The sequence below is a fragment of the Mesocricetus auratus genome, unplaced genomic scaffold (genome assembly GCF_017639785.1).
Source record: "Mesocricetus auratus isolate SY011 unplaced genomic scaffold, BCM_Maur_2.0 Super-Scaffold_6730, whole genome shotgun sequence".
Classification (NCBI taxonomy): Eukaryota; Metazoa; Chordata; class Mammalia; order Rodentia; family Cricetidae; genus Mesocricetus; species Mesocricetus auratus.
The window spans coordinates 15215235-15243000 of NW_024429184.1; the positions used below are offsets into that span (position 1 = coordinate 15215235).

The 27766-nt window shown below is 42.9% G+C and overlaps 1 protein-coding gene across 2 annotated transcripts in view; it reads right to left on the reverse strand.

Annotated features, from left to right (window-relative positions):
• Positions 1 to 27766, reverse strand: part of Melk (maternal embryonic leucine zipper kinase) — a 75316-nt gene that overhangs the window by 5480 nt on the left and 42070 nt on the right. For both annotated transcript variants that reach the window (XM_021232281.2, XM_013119586.3), the window contains exons 9-15: positions 23321 to 23389; positions 21838 to 21936; positions 14205 to 14291; positions 10362 to 10481; positions 6687 to 6794; positions 3363 to 3594; positions 33 to 129 (exon numbers count right to left, since the gene is read on the reverse strand). In XM_021232281.2, the coding sequence (XP_021087940.1) occupies positions 33 to 129; positions 3363 to 3594; positions 6687 to 6794; positions 10362 to 10481; positions 14205 to 14291; positions 21838 to 21936; positions 23321 to 23389 (812 nt within the window). The remainder of the gene's footprint in view (positions 1 to 32; positions 130 to 3362; positions 3595 to 6686; positions 6795 to 10361; positions 10482 to 14204; positions 14292 to 21837; positions 21937 to 23320; positions 23390 to 27766) is intronic.

Here is a 27766-nt window from a genome sequence, read left to right on the forward strand (position 1 = left end):
CACGGAAGAGGGATCTGAAAAGCAACACTTACCGCCTCTCAGGGCTAATAACACTCGTTGTTAACTTGTCTGCTCCTGTGGAACTCCCTGGTGTTCTGACTGGGCCTTCCCTCAGGTCCTGGTTTCTAGCTATTAGAAAAACAGCAAACATAAACCATGTGTAGCTGATGACACTCCAATCAATAATACACATATCACTTCCTTCATTGACTCCAAAATATTGGTACCACTTGGCCTGTAAAATTTTACTGGCTCTAATTGTTTAAGGAAAATGTTTCCAGATGACCTATATTAAGAACAAAATACCTTGTGCCATAAAGCATACCTGTAATCCTAGTGCCCAGGAGGTGGAGGCAGGATGCTCCAGAGTTCAAGGCCAGCCTCTGTTACACAGCAAGCTTGAAGCCAGCCTAAGGTGTATAACACACCTTTAATCCCAGCACTCGGGAGGCAGAGGCAGGCAGATCTCCATGAGTTCAAGCCCAGCCTGGTCTACAGAGCAAGTTCCAGGACAGGTTCCAAAGCTACAGAGAAACCCTGTCTTGAAAAACCAAAAAACAAAAATAGCTATTTTTTAAAAAGGCTTCATCTTTGTATTCTAAGAGAATGTGCTACATATATAGTTGCCCTATGACGACTACCTGAACCACATAGGAGTCATACACAGGAATTATCATTAATGTCAAAATAAAAGTAAGACGCACTAGTGGAAGCTACCAATTACATCTTCAGAACTTGCTCTCTGTGGAGGCTCTTCTGTTTAAAGAAAAACAGCCAACATAAGCTTTTCACTAACACAGTCTTGCAGAGACAAGATGTGTAAACTACATTTCAAATTATCCACATTTCAAAACCTTTAGAATCACATTAAAAGCATCAACAATAAAAATATATAATAATAAAAGACTATGTTGTCAAAGGGTTTCTTGTTGTTCTGTTTGTTTCTTTTTAGAGCCTGAACAAGGCTGGGGAAACGGCTGGGTTGTTAAAGTGCCCACTATAGAAGCACGAGACTTGAGTTTAGGACTGTAGCACCCTGCTGAAAAGAGAAACCAGCCTAGTATGGACTGGCATGAGCTTCTCATTCCACTTCTAGGGAAGTGGAGACAAATGGAGCTGAGGGTTACTGGGCAGCCAGCTTTGCCTAACTGGCAAGCCTTGGGGCCCACCAAGTAAGTGACTCCTGAAGAATGACAATCAAGATTGACCTCTGGTCTACACACGAGTTCTCATTGTGTGTGTGTGTGTGTGTGTGTGTGTGTGTGTGTGTCTGTCTGTCTGTCTGTCTGTCTGTCTGTCTGTCTGTCTGTCTCTACCAGACACTACCAATTACATCTATAATCCCAGCAGGATTGAGAGGCGGAAGTAGGAGGATGAAGAATTCAAGGTTGTGGGGCTGGAGTAATAGCTCAGTGGTTGAGAGCATTGACTGCTCTACCAGAGGACCTGGGTACAATTCCCAGCATCTACATGGCAGCGCACACCTGTCTGTAACTCTAAGACCTGACACTCACGTACAGATACACATGCAGGCAAAACACCAATGAACGTAAAATAAAAAAATAAATCATTAAAAAAAAAAGAATTCGAGGTCAGCCAGGCAGTGGTAGAGCATGCCTTTAATGCCAGGCAGAGGCAGATGGATCTCTTGTGAGTTCGAGGCCAGCCTGATTCACAGAGACTGCCAGGGCAACACAGATAAACTGTCTTGAAAAATAAAAATAATTCAAGGTCATTTCCCTACATAGTCTCACAATCAGTCTAAGATTGACCTAGGCTACATGACACACAATCTCAAAAAAGCAAAGATACAAAAATTAAAAGACTTATATTAAAAGGAATAACAAAAGAGAGAAACCTTTGCTGGGGAAAGATGAAATGGCAACCACTTTTGAGATCCCACTAGCATTCTTAATGAACCTGCAGTATTGAGACAAGTTCAGACAGCCACACGCACACACACCACATTATTCCAAACTGGCCTCACATTTGGAGGTGAAGACTATGAGTTGATTAAATGAAAATTTCCATTAACACAATAATGGAACTCTAACAAATATTTAGGCAAAATCTTCAACAATGCCTTCATGTGTAATATGACATCTTAAGTGGCTGTGGAACCTACTAGCAAATTAGAAGAGTAACAGGAGAAGGGGCGTAACAGGAGTTCACATGGCAACCCTCAGTTGGGGTGGATTAGGATCTCAATACAGCACAAGAGAAGGACACATTGCTGGGGGAAAGCTGACAAATTAGCTACTGTTGTTAAAAGTAGCACTGACAATAGATCAAGGTAAATAAAATTGCTTCCAGCTCTAGTATATTTCTTCACTCAGTAAATACGATCCTACGACAAAGCACAAAAGTCTGCTGTAAACATGACAGAGCTCTGATGCATACACGGATGGCTTGTCTTAAGGGAACCTGATCCTGGCAAACAGGCCTTACACTGCCACAGCAGAATGTGTCCAGATGAGGCAGAAGACCATGTGTCCTGGGGACACAGTTTAAATGACTGGAGATTACACTGAAGAGGAAACCAAAGCACAGAAGAGCCGTGAGAAGGTTGGGAGGGAGTCACAGGCCCCCTGCCTTCTGGACTCCGGCAGTATTACTGCAGGACAGGACAGGACAGGACAGGACAGGACAGGACAGGACAGGACAGGACAGGACAGGACAGGACAGGACAGGACAGGACAGGACAGGCCAGGCCAGGCCAGGACAGGACAGGACAGGACAGGACCAGGGTACCAGGACAGAGAACCAGCTAGTAAGAAGAGCTCAGAGAAACTCCAGCCGCAGTCACTCTCAGTGGGAGTGAAGAAGGTGAAGGCTGGACACATGACCTTGGCAAGCATTGCACTCCTCTAAGTCCAGGGTTCCTACGCTGTGGAAAGGTGACGAGCTCGAAGTTGCTATCCTATGATCAATCACACAGATGAGAGGGGGCTGGAGAGATGACCGAGCAGCTCAGTGCGCTTGCTGTGCCTCCAGAGAGGACCAGGGAGCTATGTCAGGCGGCTGACAAATACCTGTAACTCCAGCGCCAGGGGACTCAAACATCCTCTTCAAGCCTCCTCAGGTACCTCCCCTCCCAGCATATACACATCCAGACATAAATGTAAATTAAAATATTTTTTAAAATCTTTAAATGTAGAAAATAAAGTAACAGCACCATCTGAGAATTACAAGTTAAGCCCTGTTCCCATTCCCACCAATGCCAGTGCATATGATAATGGCAGCTGAACCACCCTGGAAGCAGAGAACAACGCTAGTTCCTTCCAGAAGTTTGCGTGTTCATTTACAACAGTAAGCATTACATCTGAACCTTTAAGTCTCTACTTAGTTCTCTGAGCAGATACCTTTAGCAGGTGTTGTGCAATGGTTTGGCGATGTGAGTATTTCTCTCTTATACTGGTTCTTACTAACTGGGGTCCTTGGCTCAGGGAATACAAAGTGCTCTTCATTCTTCACAGCAGACTTGGGAGTGCACACATTCTCTTTGTCCTTTAATTTACTTGCCAATGCTCTGCATACTACTGGAGTTGATGATTTAGATACCACATCATTTGATTCTGTCCAATGTTTGGTACCCTGGAGGAAAAAAAGGTACTAAATAAAGCACACTAAGGAAGTCAATTTCATTACAATATACTTTAATAGTCAGCAAATTACCTTATAGTGTTCTTATTAAAATTAAGTGCTACCAAGAGGACACCACTGGCAAGAGCAGAACACTTGACAATGTCTTCAGTTCTCCTTAGCACAGGCAGATCAACACTTCAAGATGGGTGTCTAAACACACACAGGGTCCCAGGCAATGCTGCAAACAACCACACGCGGCCTCCAAGTAATGGTTTTCATGCCCAAGTTTCCACAGTTTGACTCTAATATGCACCAAAAACAAGGTTTCTCAGTGACTGGGGGTGCTGGCACAGTGAGAAAAGTGACGTGATGGGGTGTGTCTGTAACCCTTGCTCTGGACAAGGGAAGAGGTAGACACAGGCAGAACCCTAAATGATGGCCAGCCATTCTAGCCAACTGGTGAGCTCAGGATTCAATGGGAGTCTTGTCTCACAAAATAAGATGGAGACTAACAGAGGAAGATACCAGATGTGGACCTCTGTCCTACACACACACACACACACACACACCTTACTTCAATAGAAATGCTAGGCTAAAAATATATTTTATGATTTAAGGTGGGCAGTGGAGTTGGTGTGCAACTCTGATCCCAGCACACAGGAGAGAAAGGCAGGCAAATTTCTCTGAGTTCAAGGCCATCCTAGTGTACAAAGTGAATTCCAGGACAGCCAGGGCTACACAGAGAGACCCTTGAAAAACAAAACAACAAAAAAAGCTACAAAGATTTATTTATTTTTATATAATGAGTATGAGTGTATGTATGTCTATGTATCACATGTGTGCAGTGCTTACGGAGGCCAAAAGAAGGCACTAGGCTCCCTGGAATTGGAGATACAGCCAATTGTGAGCTGCCATGTGGATACTGGGAACCTGGAGCCTCTGGGAGAGCAAACCAGTGCTCATAACTGCTGAATCACCTCTTATTCCCTTTAAATTTACAGCTGAACTTAGAAAGAGTAAGGGAAAGCAAACTAACAACAGGAGCATAAAGCCAATGTTGACACCGCTGCCCTCAAGGCTTCTACCCTACTGCCTCTGACAATCTAACCCAGACAAGCACAGAAACATGGAGATCTAGGGCCTCTGCAAAGCAGTTAAGTGTCAGAGCTCTCGCAGAAAGTCGGGAGAGGGCTTAAGTAAAGTGAAAGGGAGAGTGAGATGGAAACACCTCCAAAGGAGTCAGCAAGAAGATGTGTCTGTCTTCGCCTTGACCCTCAGAGAACAGTGGAGGAAGTGTCCTTGAACAACGTGTGAGAAAGTGAACAGTTGTCATGGTGTCTTGGGGTCCCAAATCACACTAGCTGCTTAATCACAGTAGTCTTAGACTTAAATTTGATGTAATACAGAAGATTTCAATCTACCTTAACCAAAGCCTTCGGCCCTAATCTAACAGAGACTTCTAAGAGTTCAAAGAAAACTAAGTGTGTGTGCAGACTGAGTAGAAATGAAAATAAGAATTCTCAAACAGGAAGATGAGTTTAAGGAAATGATGGCCTAGAGGGAGCTTAACATATAGCAAGTCTCAAATGTAAGCCAAGGCGTTTCAAACAACACCCATGGCCCACTATGTAGACCTGTGGCGTTTGTGGTGGACAGTGCACATGCTGAGACTCGGGATGGAGGCCACGGTGAAATCATTGATGAAATGTGGTGAGATCTCGCTTGTACAGATAAAGCCTGTCTGAAGGTCAGAGAATGGAGCCTGCCACTAGCTACCCATAGAGGTCTGGAGGTCTGTACAGACAGACAGGAAGTGAGGTAGCTGGGTGGAATCAGGATATAAGCAGGGAGAAACAGGAACTCGCTCTCTTGTCTGAGGAGACGCTAAGGGGGTAAGGTATGCTCCTTCTCGCTGATCTCTCAGCATTTTCCTCTGTATCTGACCCCGGGTTTTTATTACTTAAACAATACAGGCGAACATAACCAGGCCCACCTCAGACTCAGCACATGCTGATGTCAAATTAATCTTTGATCCCTTTATACTCATAAACATTTTGCTGTTGCCACATTTTTCTCAAATCCAACATTCACACCAACACAATCTCATGAGGTTGGGGCTCACAGTTAAGAAACGAGGTTCTAAAGAGCTAAAGCATAAGGGCAACACTACAGAGAATCAACAGATAAAATTATTTACAAGAACTATACAGAAATTCTAGAATTCAAAAGTATAGTAATTTAAAGAAATTAGTTGGGCATAGTGGGATATCTTTTATAATTCAAAACTCAGGAGGCGGAGGCGGAGGCAGAGGAGTCACTGCTGTCTGGGAGCTAGCTGCACCAGCTCTAGAGAGCCAGCACTACACAGTGATTGTAAAGCCCTGTCAAGAAAGAGACAGACAGAGAGGAAGAAAGCGGCTGGGGGGTTGGGGGAAAGGGGTGATGGGAAGGACAGAGGGAGGGGAGAGGTGACTGACTCATTGGAATAATTCCCAGCATTTTCAGGAGCCATTAGAAAAGGAATCAGCAAACTGGGAACTGATGAATCAAATTACTCTGAGGAATAGAAAGAAAAAATACTTGGAAAAAATGGTCCTAAAGTCCCATATTTGGTGGAAAACTGAACCACATACCTAAGAAGTTCAACACACTTAAAGCAGGATTAAACAAAAATTATCAGAAGAGGACAGAAAGATGTCTATTGCTGCCCTGAGTTAGATGAGAAAGTGTTCACACAGAGAGGAGTGAGGGGCCTGGGAGACACAACGGAATTACTGTGTCACAGTTTCTGGTGGCTCTATGTTGTCAAACACATAAGAACCAAACACTAAAAAGGGTGAATTTCAATTATTTAGCTACATGCAAATTATACATCATTTAAAAAGGGGAGGGGCAATGAAGAGTTCCAAAATGGAATCTTGGGTTTCTTAACTTTGAAAGCATTCACTTCTCTTTCATTAATATTCCAATAATCTCCATTAGTGTCTTCAGTGGCTTAGCGATTTAACAAATTTACAAGCACAGACTTGATTTCCTGTTAGACTAGATGTGTTTATAATTAAGCCATGCACTCTGCGTTAAGTAGTAATAAAACTACCCACCTGTGGTGTCTGGGGAGCTGATAAATTATCTTCATATAGTTCAGAGTCTATTAATCCAGTCACACTGTCATCACTTGTGGTCATATCTTCCAGGCTCAGATTCTTTGACTAGTAATTTAAAAGGCAAAAAAAGTTAGTAAAAACACCACTGTGATTCAGATTTTACAACCGCACATAGCAGGCCCAGGGAGAAGCCAAGAGACGAGCTAGATGTTACATAGAACATGATTTACTTAGCTTATCACTACTACACAGCAATAGTAGACAACTCATTTGCAAATTTACAAAGAACAGTCCCAACAAAGCAGGAACTGGGGAGGACAAGTCTTGGCACTGAGTTTCACTTGTAAGAGCACCTAACAGGAAGCAGCACAACGAACGACTCAGCAGGTGAGAGCACTTGCCCTGCAGTCCTGGTGATCACATCGGTGGGAGGAAGAAGCAAGTCCAGAGTTGTCCTCTGACCTCCAAACTCATCGTGGTGTGCCCACCCTCACACAATCTCCCCTACATACAATCTCCATCAAATTTTTACTTAATTTTTACATTACGTGTATGCATATTCTGTCTGCACGTATGTCCATTCACATGCATGGTGCCTGCAGAGGCCAACAAGGTATCAGGTCCCCTGGAACTGGAACTGGAGTTTACAGGCAGTTGTGAGGCACCATAAGGTGCTGGGAATAAAACCTGGCTCCTCTAGAGGAGCAGCCAGTGCTCTCCAGCCCCATAAAATAAATTTTAAAAGCACACAGCATAGCTCATCATTTCTGCCAGGAGCAAATTACCTTTACGAAAGATCATCCAAACAGGACACTTGGGGCCTGGACTAACACTACCACCAGAATACCTTATTTTCCTGCATACTTGCCCTATACAAGGATAGAGAGTATAATAGACACAGCCTAAAGGTTGAGGCTATGGGACACTGCTCACCATCTCATTAACCTGACCAGGCAAGTTTACTTGAATTTCTAATACTTATATCCATATGCCCAGACTTATAGCTAATGCAGTTGAAGGTCAAATCTTCTTATATCTACATTACTCAAACAGGTACCTTCTTGCCCTCTCTTCCTCCTGTGAGGCTTCTCCAGGACTGCCAACTACTATCAATGAGAACTGCATAGGGTGGCAGGCTGAGAAAAATACTGATGTTAGGTCTAGGCCCAGTGGGGGAAAGTTGTTTTGTGTAAATGATGGTGCAATGACGCTACCTACAGTAGGCAATAACCACACACACAGCATCTCTGTCTGAACAATTCTATACACAAATTTCTCTAACTTTACATTTATTTTGATTGTCTATGTATATGCTCAAACATGGAGGTCAAAGGACAACCTATGAGACCCAGTTGTCTCCTGCCATGTGGGACCTGGCTATCAAACTTAGTTGTCAGGTTTCCAAGTGCCTTTATTCACTGAGACATCTCTAGCCCACCAGTGGACACTGGATACATTTTTCAAAATGCTTCTTTTGCTCAAAAGTCAATGGTTCCCCCATGACCTACTACACAGTAGACCACTGTGACACAGCATTTCAAGGTTCCCCAGAGTTTAGCTCATTCCCATCAAGCAAATCTTACTACTGTCATCAGGATACAACAAATACAATTTGGTGCCTAAGCTCTGCTAATTACATTTATTTTGCCCCAATCCCTATGCTCCCTCTTTTCCATTTTTCTAAACTGAAACTCAACTGCTGGTCCAGTTTGCACCTCCAATGGTAATCATTCCTGTTTTCCAAAGTTCCCCCAGCACACACTCTGGACCCCACTGCCTGAGGTGTAGAGTCCCTGTGTTCCTATGTATGTGTGCTTTGTCTCAGCATGACTACTCCAAGGGCAAGCACCACACTCAAATAGATCTGCTCCCAATTCTATGGCTCCTGAACTCACTACTGTTGATGATTGTGTGGTCTTTGGTGATTCCTGAGGCAGACTTTATTATTATCTCACTGAAAGCAGTGAGACTGATAAGTCAGAGTTACTTATTTTCTCAGAAACAAAGCCCCAGAAAAAAAGGACATACATTCTATCAGGGGGGGAAAAAAGGCTCAAAGAAACTATATGGCCTATTCAAGGTTCACTGATTTACATAAATTCCAGAAAATAACCCAAAATATTATTCTGCTTATATTCTGGTCATTAAAAATGTTTATGTTATAAAAATTGGTTCACTAGAATAACTGTCCAAATAATGAAATTATTAGGTAAATATTCACTATGTAGTAGAATAAATATCTTCTCAGATCTTCCCACTTGGATACTTTATAGATCAAAGAACCCATCCATTGAGACCACACCAACTCAGCTATAAGAAAATCCAATGGCTCAGGAGAATGTCCCAGGTATCTTAACTGAGGTGAGTAAATTAAAATGTTCAGCTAAAGTAACTATTCTAACTCTAGAGGTAAATAATACCTTTTTGCAATTACCCTGATCAAAAACAAAGTCCATATTTTATTATCCTCCTGAACCCAAATGAACCTGAAGGTTGAAAGGATTTGACCAAATTACACTAAGCATACAGGCAAAAGACATGGGGTATTTGTCAGCCTAACAAAATCTTCCAAAGCTAGACAGAATACCAGCTTGGGAGTGAGAATACCCCACTTGACGACAAGGTGCTCAAGGCCTGAGTTTGGTCAAAAGATCAAGAAGGGAGAAAAGATGGGCGATACATAAGGCCTAGCAAGACCCTAACTTCCCCTCAGACCACAGCTCATGACAGACAGGCAATGCAGAGCAAGCTCTAAAGGACATGAAGGAAGCTGCAGACATAATTCAAGTAGAGAGCAAGAAAGCAATGGTTTTAACTTACTTAAAAGCAGTTTAGAGATACAAAAGAAAAAAGAATGGTCTAATTCTGGTCCATTTGGGTTATATTTATTCTATAAAGAGGGTCAATTGTGGATCTCTGAGGATAACAAAGAGACATTTTCTTTCTGATATTTTTTTTTATTCTGTTTTACTATGGATCAAACCTAGGGCCTCAGGCACGCATGCTAAATGAACACTCTACCACTGAGCAACAGCTGCAACCCTAAGGGATGCTTTCCTAATATTGGAGTCATTAAACTGCAATCTGAATTAAGCTGAGGGAAGATTATATTACAAAATCTCACACCCATCTAACAAAGTATTCACACAGTTGTGTTGCTTGTTTTCCAGATAGGGTCTCACTTTGTAGCTGGCCTGAATTCATACATGTGTTGGCTACAGACAGTAATTCTTCTCCATCAGCCTACCAAGAGCAGACAGTTAAATTTTAACCAATGGCGGGGGGGGGGGGGTGAGTGAGAACAGACACAGAGAAATAGCTTAGTGGGGTAAAGGTGCTAGCTGTCTCTGCCTCGAGAGTGCTGGGGTTAAAGGCGTGCGCCACCACCGCTGAGCTAGAGGAAGTGTTTTTATAATGCTATATTAACTTCAAACTTGGAGAATTCAAGTTCCAAACTCCCATTTTTCTCTTCAAGAATGTTTAAATCAGTTGGAAAGAGCTCAGTGGTAAAGTGCTTGCCTCGAATGTGCAAAGCCCAGGGTTCAATCCAGGGCTGCAGAAGAAACAAAAGTTTCCTTGCGTCTGGTCTGCTGATACCTGTGACGTGTCTGCTCATGAACAAGGTTGCTGGTAAGAAGAGCAGTTGCTCACCCAAGGGGTTCTAGAACTTGCCTTTGGAGTAGTGCTGGAGGCTCCACAGGAGAAAGAGGGAAGCTGTAAACGAGCCGGCTTCCCTCGAGACTTCTTGGCTAGAAGCAGAAGGTAGGTGGCCGTGAGGTGATCATACTGCCACTGAAGGAAAGGAAAACAGGCAGTTAAGATACTTGCAGTGTGTGAGGAAACACTTCTATCTAGTTTTTCAATCCAATAGGCATTCAGAATTTAAGTCAATAGCTTTGCAGAAACATGGTATTTAACATGCCTCCATACCTAAAACTGCCCTGCACAAACAGAACTTCTAAACACCTTGAAAGCTATTTTTTATCAATTTCACATTTCTAAGTTAATTTCCTTTGCAGTTCTAGTTGTTTTATCTTCAGGTACTCTCCATAGAATTCTTAGTACGGGAAAAAAGAATTTTGCTGTATTATAACATCTTTCCTACACACTTCTTCCATCTCCTTCTCTGGTAAGTTTTTAAAATATCATTTCAAATTTAATTATTATGAGTTGATAAGTAATATTAACAACTAAACAGGGGTAATGTTCTAAATAGTTAATGGTTATCCTGATATAACCATTCAGAATAGAGACCAAGAGGCGGCCAAGAAGATACTGAGAGTCCTGTCACATCAACTGTTAACTGTTTAATTGTGAGAAGTAGAGCTAAGGAAGTAGCTCGATTAATCTAGCATAGCACAAAATAAAAGTGGACAAGATGTAGGGAGCGTGCCACCCGGGGTGTCTGGGACAGGTGGCAGCAAAGCAGTCAGTCAGGACAGTGGTTAGTTATAAGCACTACATATATATTTTAACATCTTAGTAACAGCCATACTGACTGGCTATAAGCCCAACAGCCAAACCACATAGAGTCAAAGACAAAAAGATGCAAAACCAGAAGAGGAGTAAGAAAGAACCAGTATTCGTGTATTTGCTTTTGTTGTTTTAGAAGTGCATCATTCCTAAAATTAATTTAAGCTCATCATTCTTCTGATTCTCCCACAAACTCTAATACTCTGACCTCTCCCCATTCATGACACATGAGCTAACTTAGCTCCTCCCTTCTCCTACAAACATGCCCCCATGTTGGCATTCATGTGCTATGCCTGTCTAGCAACTTTTTCTCCTCTATGCTACAATGTACCCTCATTTTCCTACATCCAAGCATTCTTTCTTGACTGACATTCCTGTGGTAGAAATCATCCTCCTGTAACTTTCTGAGGGTTGACAAGAGGTAAATGCTTTAAAACCTCACATGTCTTTTATATGACAGCATTCTAGCATTATGCTTGATTCTGGTTTGGTCAAGTAAGGAGTTATGGACCAACAACAATTTTCACAGTTGGGAAGACACTATTCCTCTTGATTCTGATACAGCTATTTTTAAAAGGTCGCCCTAACTTCCATGACTTTGTATATGGTCTTAGCTTTGTCTTTGAAAACTTCCCCAGCTTCCTGAAATTCCACTAGAAGAGGCATCAGTTGGTACATATGTTTTCATCCTCTGTGCTAAGTCCTGGTTAATGTGAAGTTTTCTTAATGGTTCTTTCCCCTTCACTATTCAACATTCCTCAGTCTTCTATTTCTATCCAGAGTAACATACACTACATCTTTCTTACCCCTTCTGTTTTTATCTCTCAGTCCTACTTTTTTTGTTTGTGTGTTTGTTTTTGTTTTTTCGAGACAGGGTTTCTCTGGTGCTTTGGAGGCTGTCCTAGAGCTAGCTCTTGTAGACCCGGTTGATCTCGAACTTACAGAGATCTGCCTGCCTCTCCCCCATGCCCCACCCCCCAGTGCTGAGATTAATGGTGTGTGCCACCAATACCCGGCTCAGTCCTACTTTTGAAAATGTCACCTCAACATTATTTTCAAACATTTCTATCAAGCTTTTCATTTCTAGGCAGTTTAGAGCTTTATGAACTGGACAGTGGTGGTGCACACCTTTAATCCCAGCACTCAGGAGGCAGAGGCAGGCAGAGCTCTGTGAGTTCTAGGCCAGCCTGGTCTACAGAGCGAGTCCAGGACATCCAGGTCTACACACAGAGACCTGCTTTGAAAAACAAACAAACAAAAAGAAGAAAGTTCTTTATGAATGCATCTTGTTTCTGAGAATATTTTTTTTACCTATCCCCCCATTCCCTGCATTATCTCCTTTAATGTATCTTTACATTTTCTTCCTTGTTAAATGTCTGCAATCTCCATTGGGATCAGGCACCAGCTGCAAAAGCATGAAGTAGAAAGAAAGAGTGGCCTGCAGTCCTCACTGCAGATTTCCAGTCAACCTCAGATTCCAGCGCTCTTGGCGCCCTTTGCTTTACAGGTTGTTGCCGTCACTGAATCCTGACCCTTTTGGGGAATTCTAGAACAAGAGTCAATTTCTTTTGTTACCTTTTCCATGACAAACACTTAACCCTCAGTTTTCTCCAAGCTTCTTTGTCAGTTCAACATATCTATTTCATAAATTGCAAGATTTATTGACATCTTTCTCTTTCACTCATACAGATATATAAATATGAACTTATACATTGATATATATCCTGGAGGGTTTTTTGACTTTTAAATCCCTTTTTTCTGTTTCAATGAGATTTCAGAAAATGTTTGCTGATTCAAAGTAATAAAATCAGACTATGAGCCTCTGTTCCGACAAAAAAAAAAAAGCTAAATCTTAATAATAAAGTAACACTTAATGCTACGAAGTGCTCCCAAGAAGGGCATGACACAGAGGGCCCCCATCAACACTGTTTTGGCCAACTTTGTCAGTTACTATTTTTCATAGGCTCACATGTAAGACATGACTTGAAATTATCGTGCTAGCACTATCAATCTGGAAAGGGCATAAAACACTGTGTGCTGGGATAGCCACAGTGGACTTGTGTCTCTACTGCGACACCTCAGAGGAAAGGAGGTGCAGAGAGGCTCCAGAGACAGCTCAGAACGACATGAAAGCGTTTATAACCCTCCTTCACTTTCCCCAGTGATATCCAAGCTCCCACACACATCTATTGTGTCACTTTTGAAAACATACTAAAAACTGACGAGAGACAAAGGAAGGCAGCAAGTATAGTTGAGTGGAGGGGCACTCGTCTTGCACACCTGAGGTCCTGAGTTTAATCCCCCGACACCAAAACAAAGGGAGTGGGTGTCCTTTACTAACCTAGTCCAAGCACTGTAAATAATTTCTGCTTAATGCTAAATTTTAGATGTTTTGTAAACAAACTTCCTGTTCAGTTTTAAGAATGCCCATGTGGGCAGGGCATTGGTGGCGCACACCTTTAATCCCAGCACTCAGGAGGCAGAGGCAGGCAGATCTCTGTGAGTTCGAGGCCAGTCTGGTCTACAGAGCAAGTTCCAGGACAGCCTCCAAAACAATACAGAGAAACCCTGTCTCGGAAAACCAAAAGAAAAAGAAAGAAAGAATGTCCATGTGTTCTGTGGTGAAATCACCTCACACTAGCTTATGCATCTTTTCTAAACATACTATACCGCCCCTTTCCTTAACAAAAAGAAAGAAAACTACGCCATTTTATACCGTTGTGTGCCACAGTCACTTTCTACTCTCTTGCTATGGTGCACAGGGAAGCTGAGGAGGGACGCCACTGCACCCACCGCCTCCTGACCCTGTAGGTTGCTCTCTCTTTTGAAAGCAAATGTTTAATGCTCGACGGTTTGCCTGTTAGAAGGAAGCTTCTATCTCTAGAAAACTGAAAGTATTTTAAGCTTTTTAATGTTTATTTAAGGTTTACTTGGAAGAGGGGGTGCACATCTGGAGGTCAAAGAGTCCACAGTCTCCTACTATGTAGGTCCCAGGCCTTTAAGTTCATGCTGTACCAGAGCTTACGGAAGAAAATTTCTTACCGATGAAACTAAATCCTCCATTGTTTGCCTGCTGCTGCGGTGATGTACAGAGAGCTCTGTTACGCAATCCTCGTCAAGGCGAATCAACTACAAAACAGTTTCATAAACTGTTAGGTTTACAAATACATGCATTTGAAACTTAATCACTTCAAAAAACTCAACAGCAACATGTGGAAAGAACATGAGTTTGTCAAACTTTTGGGTACACATTGACAGACATGACTTTTTCTTTTTGCAGTGCTCACACTGGAACCCACAATCGCATGTTTGCTAGGCTACATTCTCAGTCCACTAGTCCTCATTTGTCACAAGCAATCAGAGGCTTCTTTCCTGCCTTTCTTATCCCATCGCCTGACTGACTGTTACAATGTTTCCACACTGCAAAGGAATCACATCTCTCCCCCTTGTAGACTGCAAGCCCTGCCAGGCATTTTCTTCAAAGAGCAGCCATGTTTAGAAATCAGCATTGATGGGCTGGAGAGATGGCTCAGCCGTTAAAGGCCAGGCTCACAACTAAAATAAAAGAACTCAGCACTGACACTCGTGGTCAATTGGTGGCTCTGACGAGTTGCACTTTGGGTCACTTTAGGTCTGCACTATTCCAGGAGGCTTGTGACAGTGTGTGACAGATGCAGCACAGATATCACACTGAAGGTGTGGCACACCATAATGTTGAAACACACCAAAACTCTCTCTGCTTAAATTCCAATTGCTTAAGGACAGCAACTGTAAATCCTCGGATCCCTGCATGGTGAGACCTCACTAGGAACCAAATGACAGGAATGGCCTTGTCTGAGCTGGAAGGCAGAAGACAGAATGTGAAGAGAATCACAAGGAACATGACTTCCAAAGTAAGACATTCACTCCACAGCAGCTCCAGAAGTAATGTTTTACTCTCTGCTTCAAATCCTCCTCCGCTTGGAAGGAAGAACAGCTGGGGGGCTCAGCCACGTCCTGTCACCTAAGTCTATCCCCATGGGATCTCCAGCCACTGAGTCAGTGAAGCCTGATATCTCACAGGCTTTGAGATTAGACACATCTTGGTTTTAATTGTGACGTCACTTTATAACCGTGTAACCTTGAGTATGCCACTACACCTCCTTGAGCTTGTTTTATATCTGTAAGAGAGATGGTACATGCCTTTGCCACATATGTAACACATGGGAATACTCACGTAAAGCACCTAGACAAACAAGGCCCCCAAAAATGGTTAACTATTTTTATTAATATACATAATCCTATTTCCTCTTTAACTTTCAAAAATTTAAATATTCCATTTAAATACAGGCCACTTTCCCCTCTAAATGAACTACTTGGACTGAGATACGGCAGTATCATGACTCATCCCCATGCAGAACACCACATGAGTAACAGTAAGCTCAAAAGAAACTTATCCCACCATCATGAATGAAGAGAAACAGAAAAGACGATGGCCCTGCTATGGTCCAGCTTTTCTGTTCCTTATAAACTGAATACTGAATCCTAATGACCAATGTGATAGTATTCAGAAACGGGACTTTTGGAAAGTGGTTAGTTATAAATGGGATCCGTCCTCCTGAACAGAAAGAAGCCCCAAAACATCTATCCTTCACTCCTTCCCCAATGTGAATGAACCAACTACAAACAGAAAAGCAAGTCATCACCAGGCACTGCACAGGCCTTGGTCTTGAACTTCCCAGCCAAACAATTTATAGTATTCTCTTCTGGAAGCAAAATGCACAGAACGACAAACTGTCACCACTGACTGGACAAGCACAAACTCAAGGGATATATATACACATATACCACACAGATTTTTTATGACTCTCCGCACAGATTCCCTACTCAGGATGATCTCAACCTCAAAAGCCCAAACTTCAACACCCAGTTGGGCACCTTGTTATTGTTATCACAGCTCAAGTAAGAAGAGATGTACTGAGTTCCTTGCAGATCCTGGCTATCCCCTAAACAGGAAGCACTTCTCAGCCAGGACTGGTGCCCCCTGTACTTCTAACACACCGGGGGTTAAGACAGGAGGACCAGTGAGGTGGTGGTGGCACACACCTTTAGTCCCAGCACTCAAGAGACAGAGGATCTCCGCATTCAAGGCCTGTCTAGTCTACGGAGCGAGTTCCAGGACAGGCAGGACTACACAGAGAAACCCTGTCTCAAAAACCAACAAAAGCAAGCAAACAAAGAGGAGGATCACAAGTTCAAGGCCAAACTGGGTTACGTAGCAAATTCAAGGCCAGCAGAGGCTACAGAGGAAGATCCTATTTTTATTTTATATTTTAAATGTTCATTTATCTTAACTTTATATGCACGTGTGTGCCTGAATGTATGTATGTGTACCACCTGCATCCTGGAGCCCAAAGAAGTCAGATCCTTTGGAAATGGAGTTAAAGATGATTGTGAATCACTATATATGTGCTAGAAACTGAACCCAGTCCTCTACAAAAGCAGGAAGTGCTCTTAATTGCTGAGCCAGTTCTCCAGCTTTGGCAGACCCTATTTTTAAAAGAAAAAAGGAAAAGAAGAAAAAGAAAAATCAAGCATGGCATGATGGCATAGTAAGTAAAGGTTCCTGCTACCAAGCTCAATTGACTGCAGGGCCTCATATGGTAGAAGGAAAAGAGCCAATTCCTCTGGCCTATTCTCCACTTCTGGCTCTCCCACTGCCCGCCCCTCCCTCCCTCCACCCCTCTCCCCTCCCCCTCCTCCCTTTCCTCTCCCCCCTCTCTCTCTCACACACACACACACACACACACACACACACACACACACACACACACGCACGCACGCACGAAAAAAAAACCACATAAAACACTTTTAAAGGAAAAGACACCAGCCCATCTCCCCACGCCTCCCTGACCTGCGCATCTACCATGCTGTGCACAGGAGAAGCAGGACAGGCAGGGAGGAGGCACTTTGCTTTCTACTGGACTCCTGAACTAGAATGAAAAGGGTGGGGTGACACAGGTCAGAGAAAGGCTCTCAGTTTAAACTGAGTCTTCCAAAGGCACTCGATACTTGGATGGTACTCTGAATTCTCAGCTATGCATACTCAGGTTAAGGACAAAAACATGCATGTCCAAAAGTAGCCAATTATTTTGGATTATCCGTGCCTGCTACATTTCCTGTTCACTAGGGCAGAAAATGGAACTGAATATAACTTCTATTTGATACAATACTTGGGTACTAGAGCTGTGCATGAAAACAGCATGAGGAGATCATGCGTAGAATTATTACAGCATCTATCTATGCCTTAAGTATCCAAGTAAATCGGAATTATTTTTATAGTTCATCCCTGATAACACGCTACTGAAAGAAAAAAGAAAATACTTCAAAAAGCAACAACAATCCTTATACCTCTTGTATTTACAACTCATTTTACCCACAACAGCTCTGTAAGGAGGCAGAACAGATGAGTAAGGTGATGGGTAAAGTTACTCTAGACAGACAGGACACTGACTAAAATGCCCAGATTAGGGATAATGAAATAAGATTAAGAAAAGTCAGTTATCTGCCCCCAAAGACTGGCACTTTTGATTCCTGGCCCAGACTTTTCTACCAACACATGATGCTTCTTATCTATGATTCTGCACCAACAGACACCAGACAGAGAATGCTTGCCATAAAGGTTGCAGACGGGATCCAGGCCCTGAGTTTAATCCAGCTGATCTCTCAAGTCCTTTCCATGCTGCAGCCCTCCTGTCTTGACTCAAATTCTGGTTTTCTACTCTATACATACGAGTTACTTAACTGTAGACAAGTTACTTCATGATAAGGTACACACTTTGCTCCATCTGCAAAATAGGGCAATAGCCCCTACTTCAGAGAGCCAGTACAAAGCCTGAACAAGTTAGCAAAGCCTTTGCAACAATACTTGACCTAAAAGTGCTATCCAAAGACTTCTACCCATATCATTCCACAGTAAAATATAGAGCCTGGATCTTATAATAGCATGCTAGTATAGTATTCAACAAATAACTAGCAATTTTTGAAGGTTTGTTTTTATTACTGTGTGTGTATGTATCTAGGTGCCTCAGGAGGCCAGGTGTCAGGTGTTCTGAAACTGTAGTTGTGAGCCACCACCTGCTATGGGTGCTGGAATGCAAACTTGGGTCCTCTGCAAGAACAGTAAAAATGTGCTCTTAACCTCTGAGCCATGGTTTGTTTGGTTTTTAAGACAGGGTCTCACAACGTAGCTATGGCTGGCCTAGAACTCATCAGGTAGCCTGCACTGGCCTCAAATTCACGTCAGTCCTCTTGCTTTGGTTTCCCAAAACCCAGGATTACAAGGATGTGCCAGCATATCCAGATTATTTGTTTTCCTTTCTCTTTTCCAAGACACAGTCTCACTGTTTCCAAGATCAGCCTCAAATTTGTCATCCCCCTGCCCAGCTTCCCAAGGAGCTTGGATTATAACTGACTAGCAATTATATATTAAGATGTAAATAAAACTGTCTGCCCTGGGAACACACACTCAAAATTATGTTTTACTTTATACTATGCCCCAAATTAAACAACAACAACAAAGGACATAAAACAAGCCCACAAAAGCTCTGATGTTTAAATCAGAGACTGTTCTCAGGAGCACAGTTAGGAGGGTCTGAAGTTCCAAGCCAGCCTTGGCTATATAGCAAGTCTGAGGCCAGCCTGGGCTACATGAGACTGTGTCTTAAAATCAAGCAAGCAACTTCATTTTGGTACCTTTTCTAACATGAATAGTGGTGTATTCTATTAGAATCATGGCTCAAAAGACACACAAAGCCTTCTACACATGGAGAAATGATGACCCCCAATGGTTGAACACAGGCATTTGCACCCCCAATCTCTATCTCACAAAGGGCACATCAGTTTCCCTGTTCCTTCTGCTGAACTGCTCAGGCACTCACTCAGGTTCTCAGCATTGGTAACTTCTACATCACTGAGGGCCAGGGAGAATATGAATAAGAGATACAATAAAAGTTAACCACCAAAGGAGACCCAAGAGGGGTTTTAGTTTGACCTGTATGGCCCTAACAGTGGGGAGGAGAGTAGAGGCTTGAAGCAAAGGTCTACTTTCCTAAGACTAACTAGTTACTGGGAAGAGAAATTATATTCACTGATGAGATTATTCCAGAAAGCAAATGTTCCATTTGTCTACATGTGACATGTCTGAAACACGTGCCCCCCCCAAGTTATTCTAATCCATGTGCATGTCATATACACTGCAGAAGTGGAGAAAAGTCTCAATTATCTGCAAAGGCTACAAAAACACCCCTCCCTTTTCTAGCTACATATATGGTGAGACTGTGTGTGTGTGGGGGGGGGGTAATTGGTGCATGTGTGGTATATACACATGTGTGTGCATTACACGTACCCGTGAGAACTCAGAGGACAGGTATACTAGACCAGTTTTAAAGTGTGAGCTTAGTCCTGAGAGCCTCCAGGAACACCCTTTTCTATAACACTATTCCTCATGTTTCCCAGTGCTGACATTTGACTGACAGCACAGAAGCAATGGGACTGGTGCTTCTATAGAAACCAGAGTGTTCCACGACAGGCTGTTTTGTCATGTACTCTCAGTTCCCCATGTAAGTCAGTTGCTATTAAGTCCTTGATGAAGCAAAAAAAGAATTCTACTACATGTCGACACTGACCATGTGTGTTTTAGTATAAGATGGAGGAGCCAGGTACAAATCCATTGCTGTCTGGAGCAAAGTACCTATGTGACTAGGATAAAGCTTCAATTAGCCACTTTAGTCATGGAATACCACTTCCTATTGGCTATTCACTTTGGGATATTTGGGAAGTACTTTGTCAAAGCTGAACAAAGTGAATTGACTGATGGTATTTGTTGCCAACAATGAAACTTTATTTTCAAGAAAAAAATTAAGAATTTTAGAAAACTTGTGCCTTTCACACAAAATTGACAGCTTTCCAAGAGTGAAAATGTGTTTTCCAATGAGATTTAGGGATGTGATTCTTTTTAATGCTGTGTTGGACAATGTGTTAGCATTGGAAAACTGCGCCACTCAGTGCACAAGTATTTTCCAAATGACCAATACAAAATAGTGCACAGAAAAAAGAGCCCATGAACAGACTAATGGGCTTTATGGGAGAGTCTGCAGTGGTCACTGCTGTGACTTCATCTCCCACCTGCAATTCATCCATAAGAAACTACCAAACTGGGGGGCTAGAGAGGGATGGTCCTCGGCACTCTTGCTCAGGACCCAAAACCCCATGGTGGTTCATAACCATCTGCAACTCCAGTTCTAAGAGCTCCCAGGTTCCCTTCTGTCCTCCTTGGTCACTCGATGCACATACATATGTACATGCAGGCAAGCACCCATACACATAAACTAAATTTTTTAAAGATTTATTTATTTATTTGTTATGTATACAGTGTTCTGTCTGCATGTATGCCTGCAGGCCAGAAGAGGGCATCATTACAGATGGTTGTGAGCCACCACATGGTTGCTGGGGATTGAACTCAGGACCTCTGGAAGAGCAGTCAGCGCTCTTAACTTCTGAGCCATCCATCTCTCCAGCCCAAACTAAATTTTTTTTAAAAACTGACCATATGTCAAGGAATTATCAGAAACTTACCTGAAACGTCTACTGAAGCACTTCCCTGCCCCCCTCTGCCTGGGTGAAGCTGCATTTCCTAACTCAGGAACAGGAGACTATACATGTGTCTTTAGTCCCAGCACGACTGAAACTTGTAGACATCAACATGCCACTCCTTTATCAAATTGATTTTTCATTTTTTTCCTCACAAAAATATTTACTCGTGATATGTAACAGATTACTGATTACTTCTTTTTCTTTTGAAACAGTCTCAGTACACAGGCCAGGCTGTCCTCAAATTTGCAATCCTCCTGACTCAGCTCTTCAAATGCTGGGCTTACAAGCATATGTCACTACACTCAACTCTTACTGTCATTTTTTAACGAATTAATAAATAAATATTAAGGGTACAAAAAAAATTCCTCAAACTCAGATGCCTGAAAACTGATGTGATTTCATTACTACTCTGGGAAGCAGAACTGCTCAAACCTATTTCTACAGACGAGTAATAGGTTAAGCAGAATTAAATGACTCCTTCAGGACTCCCCCGAGCACTGTTCACAAACCTGACTGCACATGGGAACACCTGGGAGCTTTGAAAGCACTCGCGGTGGTGGTGAACGCCTTTAATCCCAGCACTTGGGAGGCAGAGGCAGGCGGATCTCTGTGAGTTCGAGACCAGCCTGGTCTACCAAGCGAGTTCCAGGACAGCCTCCAAAGCCACAGGGAAACCCTGTCTCGAAAAACCAAAAAAAATAAAAAATAAAAAGAAAGCACTCGCTAAGCATTGTGGGATGGGAAGCAGGAACTGCTGATGGCAGTGGGTGCTGAACTCCTGATCCCTCTGCTCTCGTGTCCTACGTCCTAGAACTAGACACACAGGTCACTATTCCAGCCAGGCCCTGCTTTTTAAAGTTCCACAAGGTTCTCATGTGTAGGACAGGTTTAACACCACTCACTGGCCCAAAGACTGACAGGTAATATAGGACTGGGCTGGAAGTCTCCCAACAGCAATCCAGGTAATACGTTTTCTTTCATATTTAGAGCACAGCATTACAGTCCTGAGGCCACACGAACTACTCGGGTTCATTATACTCACAGGAGTCTTGCTTTGCCACTCAACTGGACAGTTGTAATCTTGCATGATCCAGGGATGGTTCAAGAGATTTTTCATAGAAATCCGTCTCTTTGGGTCCACCTAGTGGCCATTGAAGTACATTTCAAACAGAGACTACAACACCTTTCGTCCTGAGAACTCAAAATGCACCAGAACAGATGTGAACGTTATCATCACCAACAACGCTGTCAAAGAACTTAAAATGGCCTTGGAATGAATTCTTTTACAAAGGCAATTGAGGCAAGAAAACTACAGCAACCAACACAGGCCTACAAGATAAATGTTTAACAAACACGAACTTCATTGGTATGGACATTATTCATGAAGTTCAGTCAATCTATTGTATGATGTAATAGTCTTTTTGCTGGAAAACCTATTCATGGGAAATATTCACCAGTTTAGTATTCAAGCAAGCGCAATGCAGGGCATTCACACTGAATATGCAATCTCTACTTTCGAGTTACTCCCAATCACATAGAACAAGCTGAAAAGCACACCTTTCGTTTCGTTTGTGATGTTCAAATGTGAGGAGAGAAAATTAATCAACCAAGATTAAGTTTTGGGGTCTAGAAGAAAGGCCGGGACATTTTTCAATCTCACTATGGAGATTTGGTGGTCTGGTTCTACTTACAAGGTGGGTGAGCTTGAGGTGCATTTTAAATTAAAGGTTGAGATGACTTAATCGATAGAAAACTGAAAGGTATTCAGGGAACATAATAAATAGAATAATTCACTATTTTCCAAGTATTTCCAATTCATTGTATCCAAAATATATGACAGAGCAGTAAGGTAGGCTCAGACATGCCTCTTCCACTTTATACATCACAATTTAGAAGGTAGGCTTATTGAATGATTAATAGACTTCAGCACTCTGTCTTTCACCATTACCCCATCAAAGAGTCATTCGAAAAGTGGCCCCAAAACCATCAGCATCAGCACCATTTAGGAGCCTTTTGGAAATTCAAATGCTTAGTCCTGCCTGCGATTTGTTGCTTTAGACAACTGGGATGGGGCCTGGTAAGTTGTGTTTTAACAGGTCCACCTGGCAATTCTGACACATGCTGAAGTTTGAAAAGCACACTAGATCACAGGGCCCACAGACTATACATCAATTCATGTAAGTATTCGTTCAGTAGTTTCTATATGCCTAATATGCAAGAGTAGAAACAAGAAAACGGAGTGGAGAGCAAAAGCTAGAGAAAACAGAATGATCATTAAATAAACAAATAAGTAAGTAAAGTTTTTTTAAAAAAGCAAATCATCAAAGACAGGTAAAGTCTAAAACAACTATGTTTATAACATAATTAGCAGAGGTTCTCAAAGAGGATATTAACAAGATACATGAATGGAATCCTTTTTAAGCTAATAGATAATGATAAATGTAACAGTCCCACAGATACATTAAGAGTTAAATCAAACGATTTCAATGGGCTTCTATTATTTAAAAATAAATGACAAACGTTACCTGAAGCATCTGTTGGAGAAGCAGGATGCTACTGGGAGAGAGCCACTTAGGAACATCGTATTTCCCTCTCTACAAAAAAGCAAAGAAAACATTGAAGACGCCTTGCAGATATTCTAAAGCAGTGAGGTATAGGCTAGAATTTGCTTCTATAGCTTTTAGTACTTTACCTACTACAGATTTAGTCAACACTGTCAGTAAGAACAACTCCCAGTTCTTACCAGAAAAAAAAGCCAATAAATTAAATACTGTCATCTCTAAATTATTCCCATGTCAGAAAAGAACTACAGTACTGAGAATATAACTACAATTAACAGTGACATACACACACACAGGCTTAAGAATCTACACTATGATTACATGAACAGCAAAGAGAATACTACACGCATTTTGTATTGCCAAAGCAAACTGGAGTTGATCATCTTGCAGCAATTACCAGCTGACATAGTGAAGCAAAACATATCTGATAGCAGGACATGTGGTTAAAATTAGGTCACAATGGACAAGGGATGAATTCAGTGGTAGAGTGTTTGTCTAGCAAGTATAAGACCTTGAGTTCAGTACCCAGCCCCAAAACAAAACCAAACCAGTCATTTACACACATGATCCAAACAACGGGCAGAACTCTCAATCACCGAACAAACTTATGTCACTTTCTTTCTTTTTTACAACATTATCATCGTGTGAATATGTGCAGGTGAATTCAGGCACACGTGTGACACAAGGTGTGGAAACTGGAAACTAACTTTGTGGAGTGAGCTCTCTCCTTCCACCCTTGCAGTGGATCTGGGGATGGAGCTCAGACCATCAGGTGGTCATCAAGTGCTTTTACCCATCTCACCAGTCCTCCAAAAGCACTTCCTAAGGCAAGCGTCCTTCAAGGGAGTGGAAGACACTAGGGAGAGGACACAACCCGGCTAACCTAATTCAGGGCAGAGAACCTCTTGATAGAACCTGCCACGAGCACTCTCCTTCCTTCCCAGTTCTGGAGAGATGATACAATAGTTTCTTGTAGCAGAGATCAAATTACTCAATGATGCTAGACTGCCAAGATTATTTGAGGAAACCTAAATAAGTTGAATGTGTAATTCATAGCATGCATGAAAATTAACTTTGCCCAAATTAAATGCAAATACAAAATTTTAAGAGTACTTAGAGAAAGCAGGGGAGATTGTTTTTGGAATTTTTCCAGATACGACAGCACAATCAAGAACTTTAGTAAGACTATCATGACAAAACAAACATTTGACATTTCTGAATAGCAAAACACTAACAAGATTAACAGCCATTGGGGAAAAAGACTTTTCCTGTCTAGATGAAAGATTATGACATTTAATCATATAAAAAGGCCTGCAGGTCACTAAGGTGCCTCCCCCGCCCAGTGAGTGGTGAAGCACTCTGCCAACCATCGGACTCTAACCTCGCTTCTGCTCGCACCCACAATCAACTCATCAGCATCCCAGCTGTGCTCACAACACAGCAGGCACCTCATCTATGCCATGCCGACTCTGGGGAAACATCTAGACTGCACCACTGTGCCCAGGAGTCTAGTCCTCACTCCCTACCACTTACCCTCTTTAAAAATAGTGGGGCAAGTCTTGTCACTCACTACCCTAAGCTCCCCACGCCCCCATCTCGCTCAGGGTGGTCTGCTTTCTGGTGTCATCTCACTTCCTGCTACCTCTCAGACTCATCTAGTGTCTCACTGTCCCTCACCAAACTAGCCACTCAGGACAACAGCCTGCCGTGGGCCTCAGCACCCATGGTTCCCTCTGCCTGCCATGCCTTGCTAGGTGGCAGCAGGGTGTGCTTCAATGGAAACTCTGCCCATGCTCACCACAGCGCCCCACCACTCGTTTCTATGTGCTGTACACTCCTTATCACTACCGTTTTCTGTTTTATGCCCCACTGCATTCAAAAACAAGCTCCTTAATATACGATTCACCATTCTGTTGACCTAGAATAGTGTCTGGCCCTCGGGAATATAAGGAGTCCAATTAACATTTTTTGACTAAAGGAATGAAACAAAAAGCATGCATTCTAAAAGAAAACAGGTAAAGAATACTGACAGGACATTTAAATAGTCAATAAGCATAAAAGTATGTTCAAGTAATTTAACAAAAAAATACTTTAAGGGCTGGGGATGTGGCTCCGTTGGCAGAATAATTGCCTAACATGCACAAGGCCCTAGGTTCAGTCACTAGCACTGTATAAAGCCAGGTGTAGTGGCACTGTAGGCAGAATTTTCTGTCCCATAAGTCAGCTCCCAAATAACCACACGGAGACTTATTCGTAATTATAAATGCTAAGCCAGTAGCTTAGATTCGTTACTAACTGCCCCTTACAATGTCAATTAACCCGTATTTCTTACCTGTTTTAGCCTGTGTGTTGATCCCGCTCCTCAGTATGGCATGCTCACCTTGCTTCTCCCCATCTTCTGGCAGCTCTGACCTCCTTCATCCCAGAGCCTTCTCCCTGCCCTCAAGTCCCACCTAACCTCTTCCTGCCTAGATACCTAGCTCTTTATTACACCACGGAGAGAACACATCCTCACAGTACAAAGACTGTTCTACAACAACTCACCTGTAATCCTAGCACTTAAGACATGAGAGCAGTTCAAGTCCAAGGTCAACTTGGACTGCATGAGACCAGTCTCATAAAACAATCAGTAGTGGGGAAGATATCTCAGTGGGTAAAAGCACTAATCATACAAGCTGGGCAACCAGAATTCAATCCCAAAAACTCACATTAAAAATCTTTATATGGTGCTGCACCTCTAATCCCAACCCTACTACAAGGAGACAAGAAGCAGAGAAAGATCACCCAGAGGCCAACAGGATAGCTAGTCTGAATTACACAGTACAACAGCAGAAACAATGAGAGACCCTGTCTCACCAAGGTGGAAAGCTCAAACCAAAAGTTGTCTTCTGACCTCCACAGATACGCCTTCATGCACATATACACACATGCATACACACAAAATAAAGAGACAAGGTGAGGCCCTGTCTCAAGGAAAAGGGGCTGGAGAGATGGCCCAGCAATGAAAAGAACTGAATGTTACTATAAAGGATCCAAATGCAGTTCCTTCAAGGTGTCTCACAACCATCTGTAACCTCAGTGCCAGGGGATCCAACACCCTCTTCTAACCTCTGGGCACAAGGCACACACAAAGTACACATATACCCATCTTACACATAAAATAAAATCTTACTGCTTGCCTGAGTTAGAAACTGACCAGTCTATTTCTGGACTATAGCAGTGAAGCCCCTAATTTATTTCTCCCTACTGGCATTTCCCCATAGCCAACTGAACTCCAATGTGAAGGCTCAGTTCTGCCTGGCCCCAATTCTCATCCCAAGGAGGGAGGGACTTAGATGCTGCAGCCAACTCTCTAGCAGCTGAGCACCTCATAACTCCCAACACAGAGGCTTCTCCTGAGCCTCCCCCAGGAACTGGATTTGCCCTCACTCTCAGCAAACTCACCATCTGTCTGTCTCTCAGAAAGTTCAGCTTGCTCCTGCCAAGGACCCACAGAAAGAAAAGCTGGACCTGCCTACCTGCATATCAAATGGTCACAGTCTACCTGAGTTTCGGGTCAGAACTTGCTCCTTCGCATGTTACTCACTGGTCAGACTTCATGAATGCTGGGTGCCCCACCCCAACCCCATGCTAAATGCTGCAGACTTTGGCTGCTTACTTCCTGACCGGCTCTGTACTGGGCTGGTGCCCACCCCAACTGTGTGAGAGTGAATCAGGTGTGTTAAGCTACCACCCTCTTTCTTGGCTATAGCAGCCCTAAGCAACTCCCACAGCTTCAGTTAGGGTCTTACCACCTCAGCTGCTACTCTCCACCAGCTTGCAAAGGAGAAGTCTGGTTCCAGGTTCCCAGCTTTTCTGATACTCCAAAACAGGCACGTAAACAAAAAATCTCTTAGCTAAAAGTAGGAATACTCCAATGACAAGTGCCCCACACCCAGCATGAGGAACTTTTTAGTAGATGCCATGTGCTGTGCTAGAGAGTGCAGGCCCAGGGGGCTCCCTGGCCTCTCGTAAGTGCAGGACATAAATGCTGCTGTACACCCCAGCGCTACAGTACTCTACCACCTACGCCGAAGAGCAACACCAGAGCCAAGGTTGACAAACACTGCTACAGAGCCAGTGTTTCCAACGCTAGAAAAGGGGCGGAGCGGGCGGCAGGCTTCTTCCGCTGTGCTATGCTGTGAGGGCAAAGGCAGCCTACTAGTACACAGAGGTTACTGAACGTGAAATACACATCCACAGACCAAACAGAAAAGACCTCAGGGAACAATGCCGCTGAGGAGGGCATCTCCACGGAAGGCCCTGTGCCAGCCAGGGGCTGTGCCCCTCAACCCTGCCTCTTTATTTAAAGGATGATTACCTTGCAAATGAGAACAAGAGCAACAGCGGGTGGAAGCCAAGGAGGAGGAG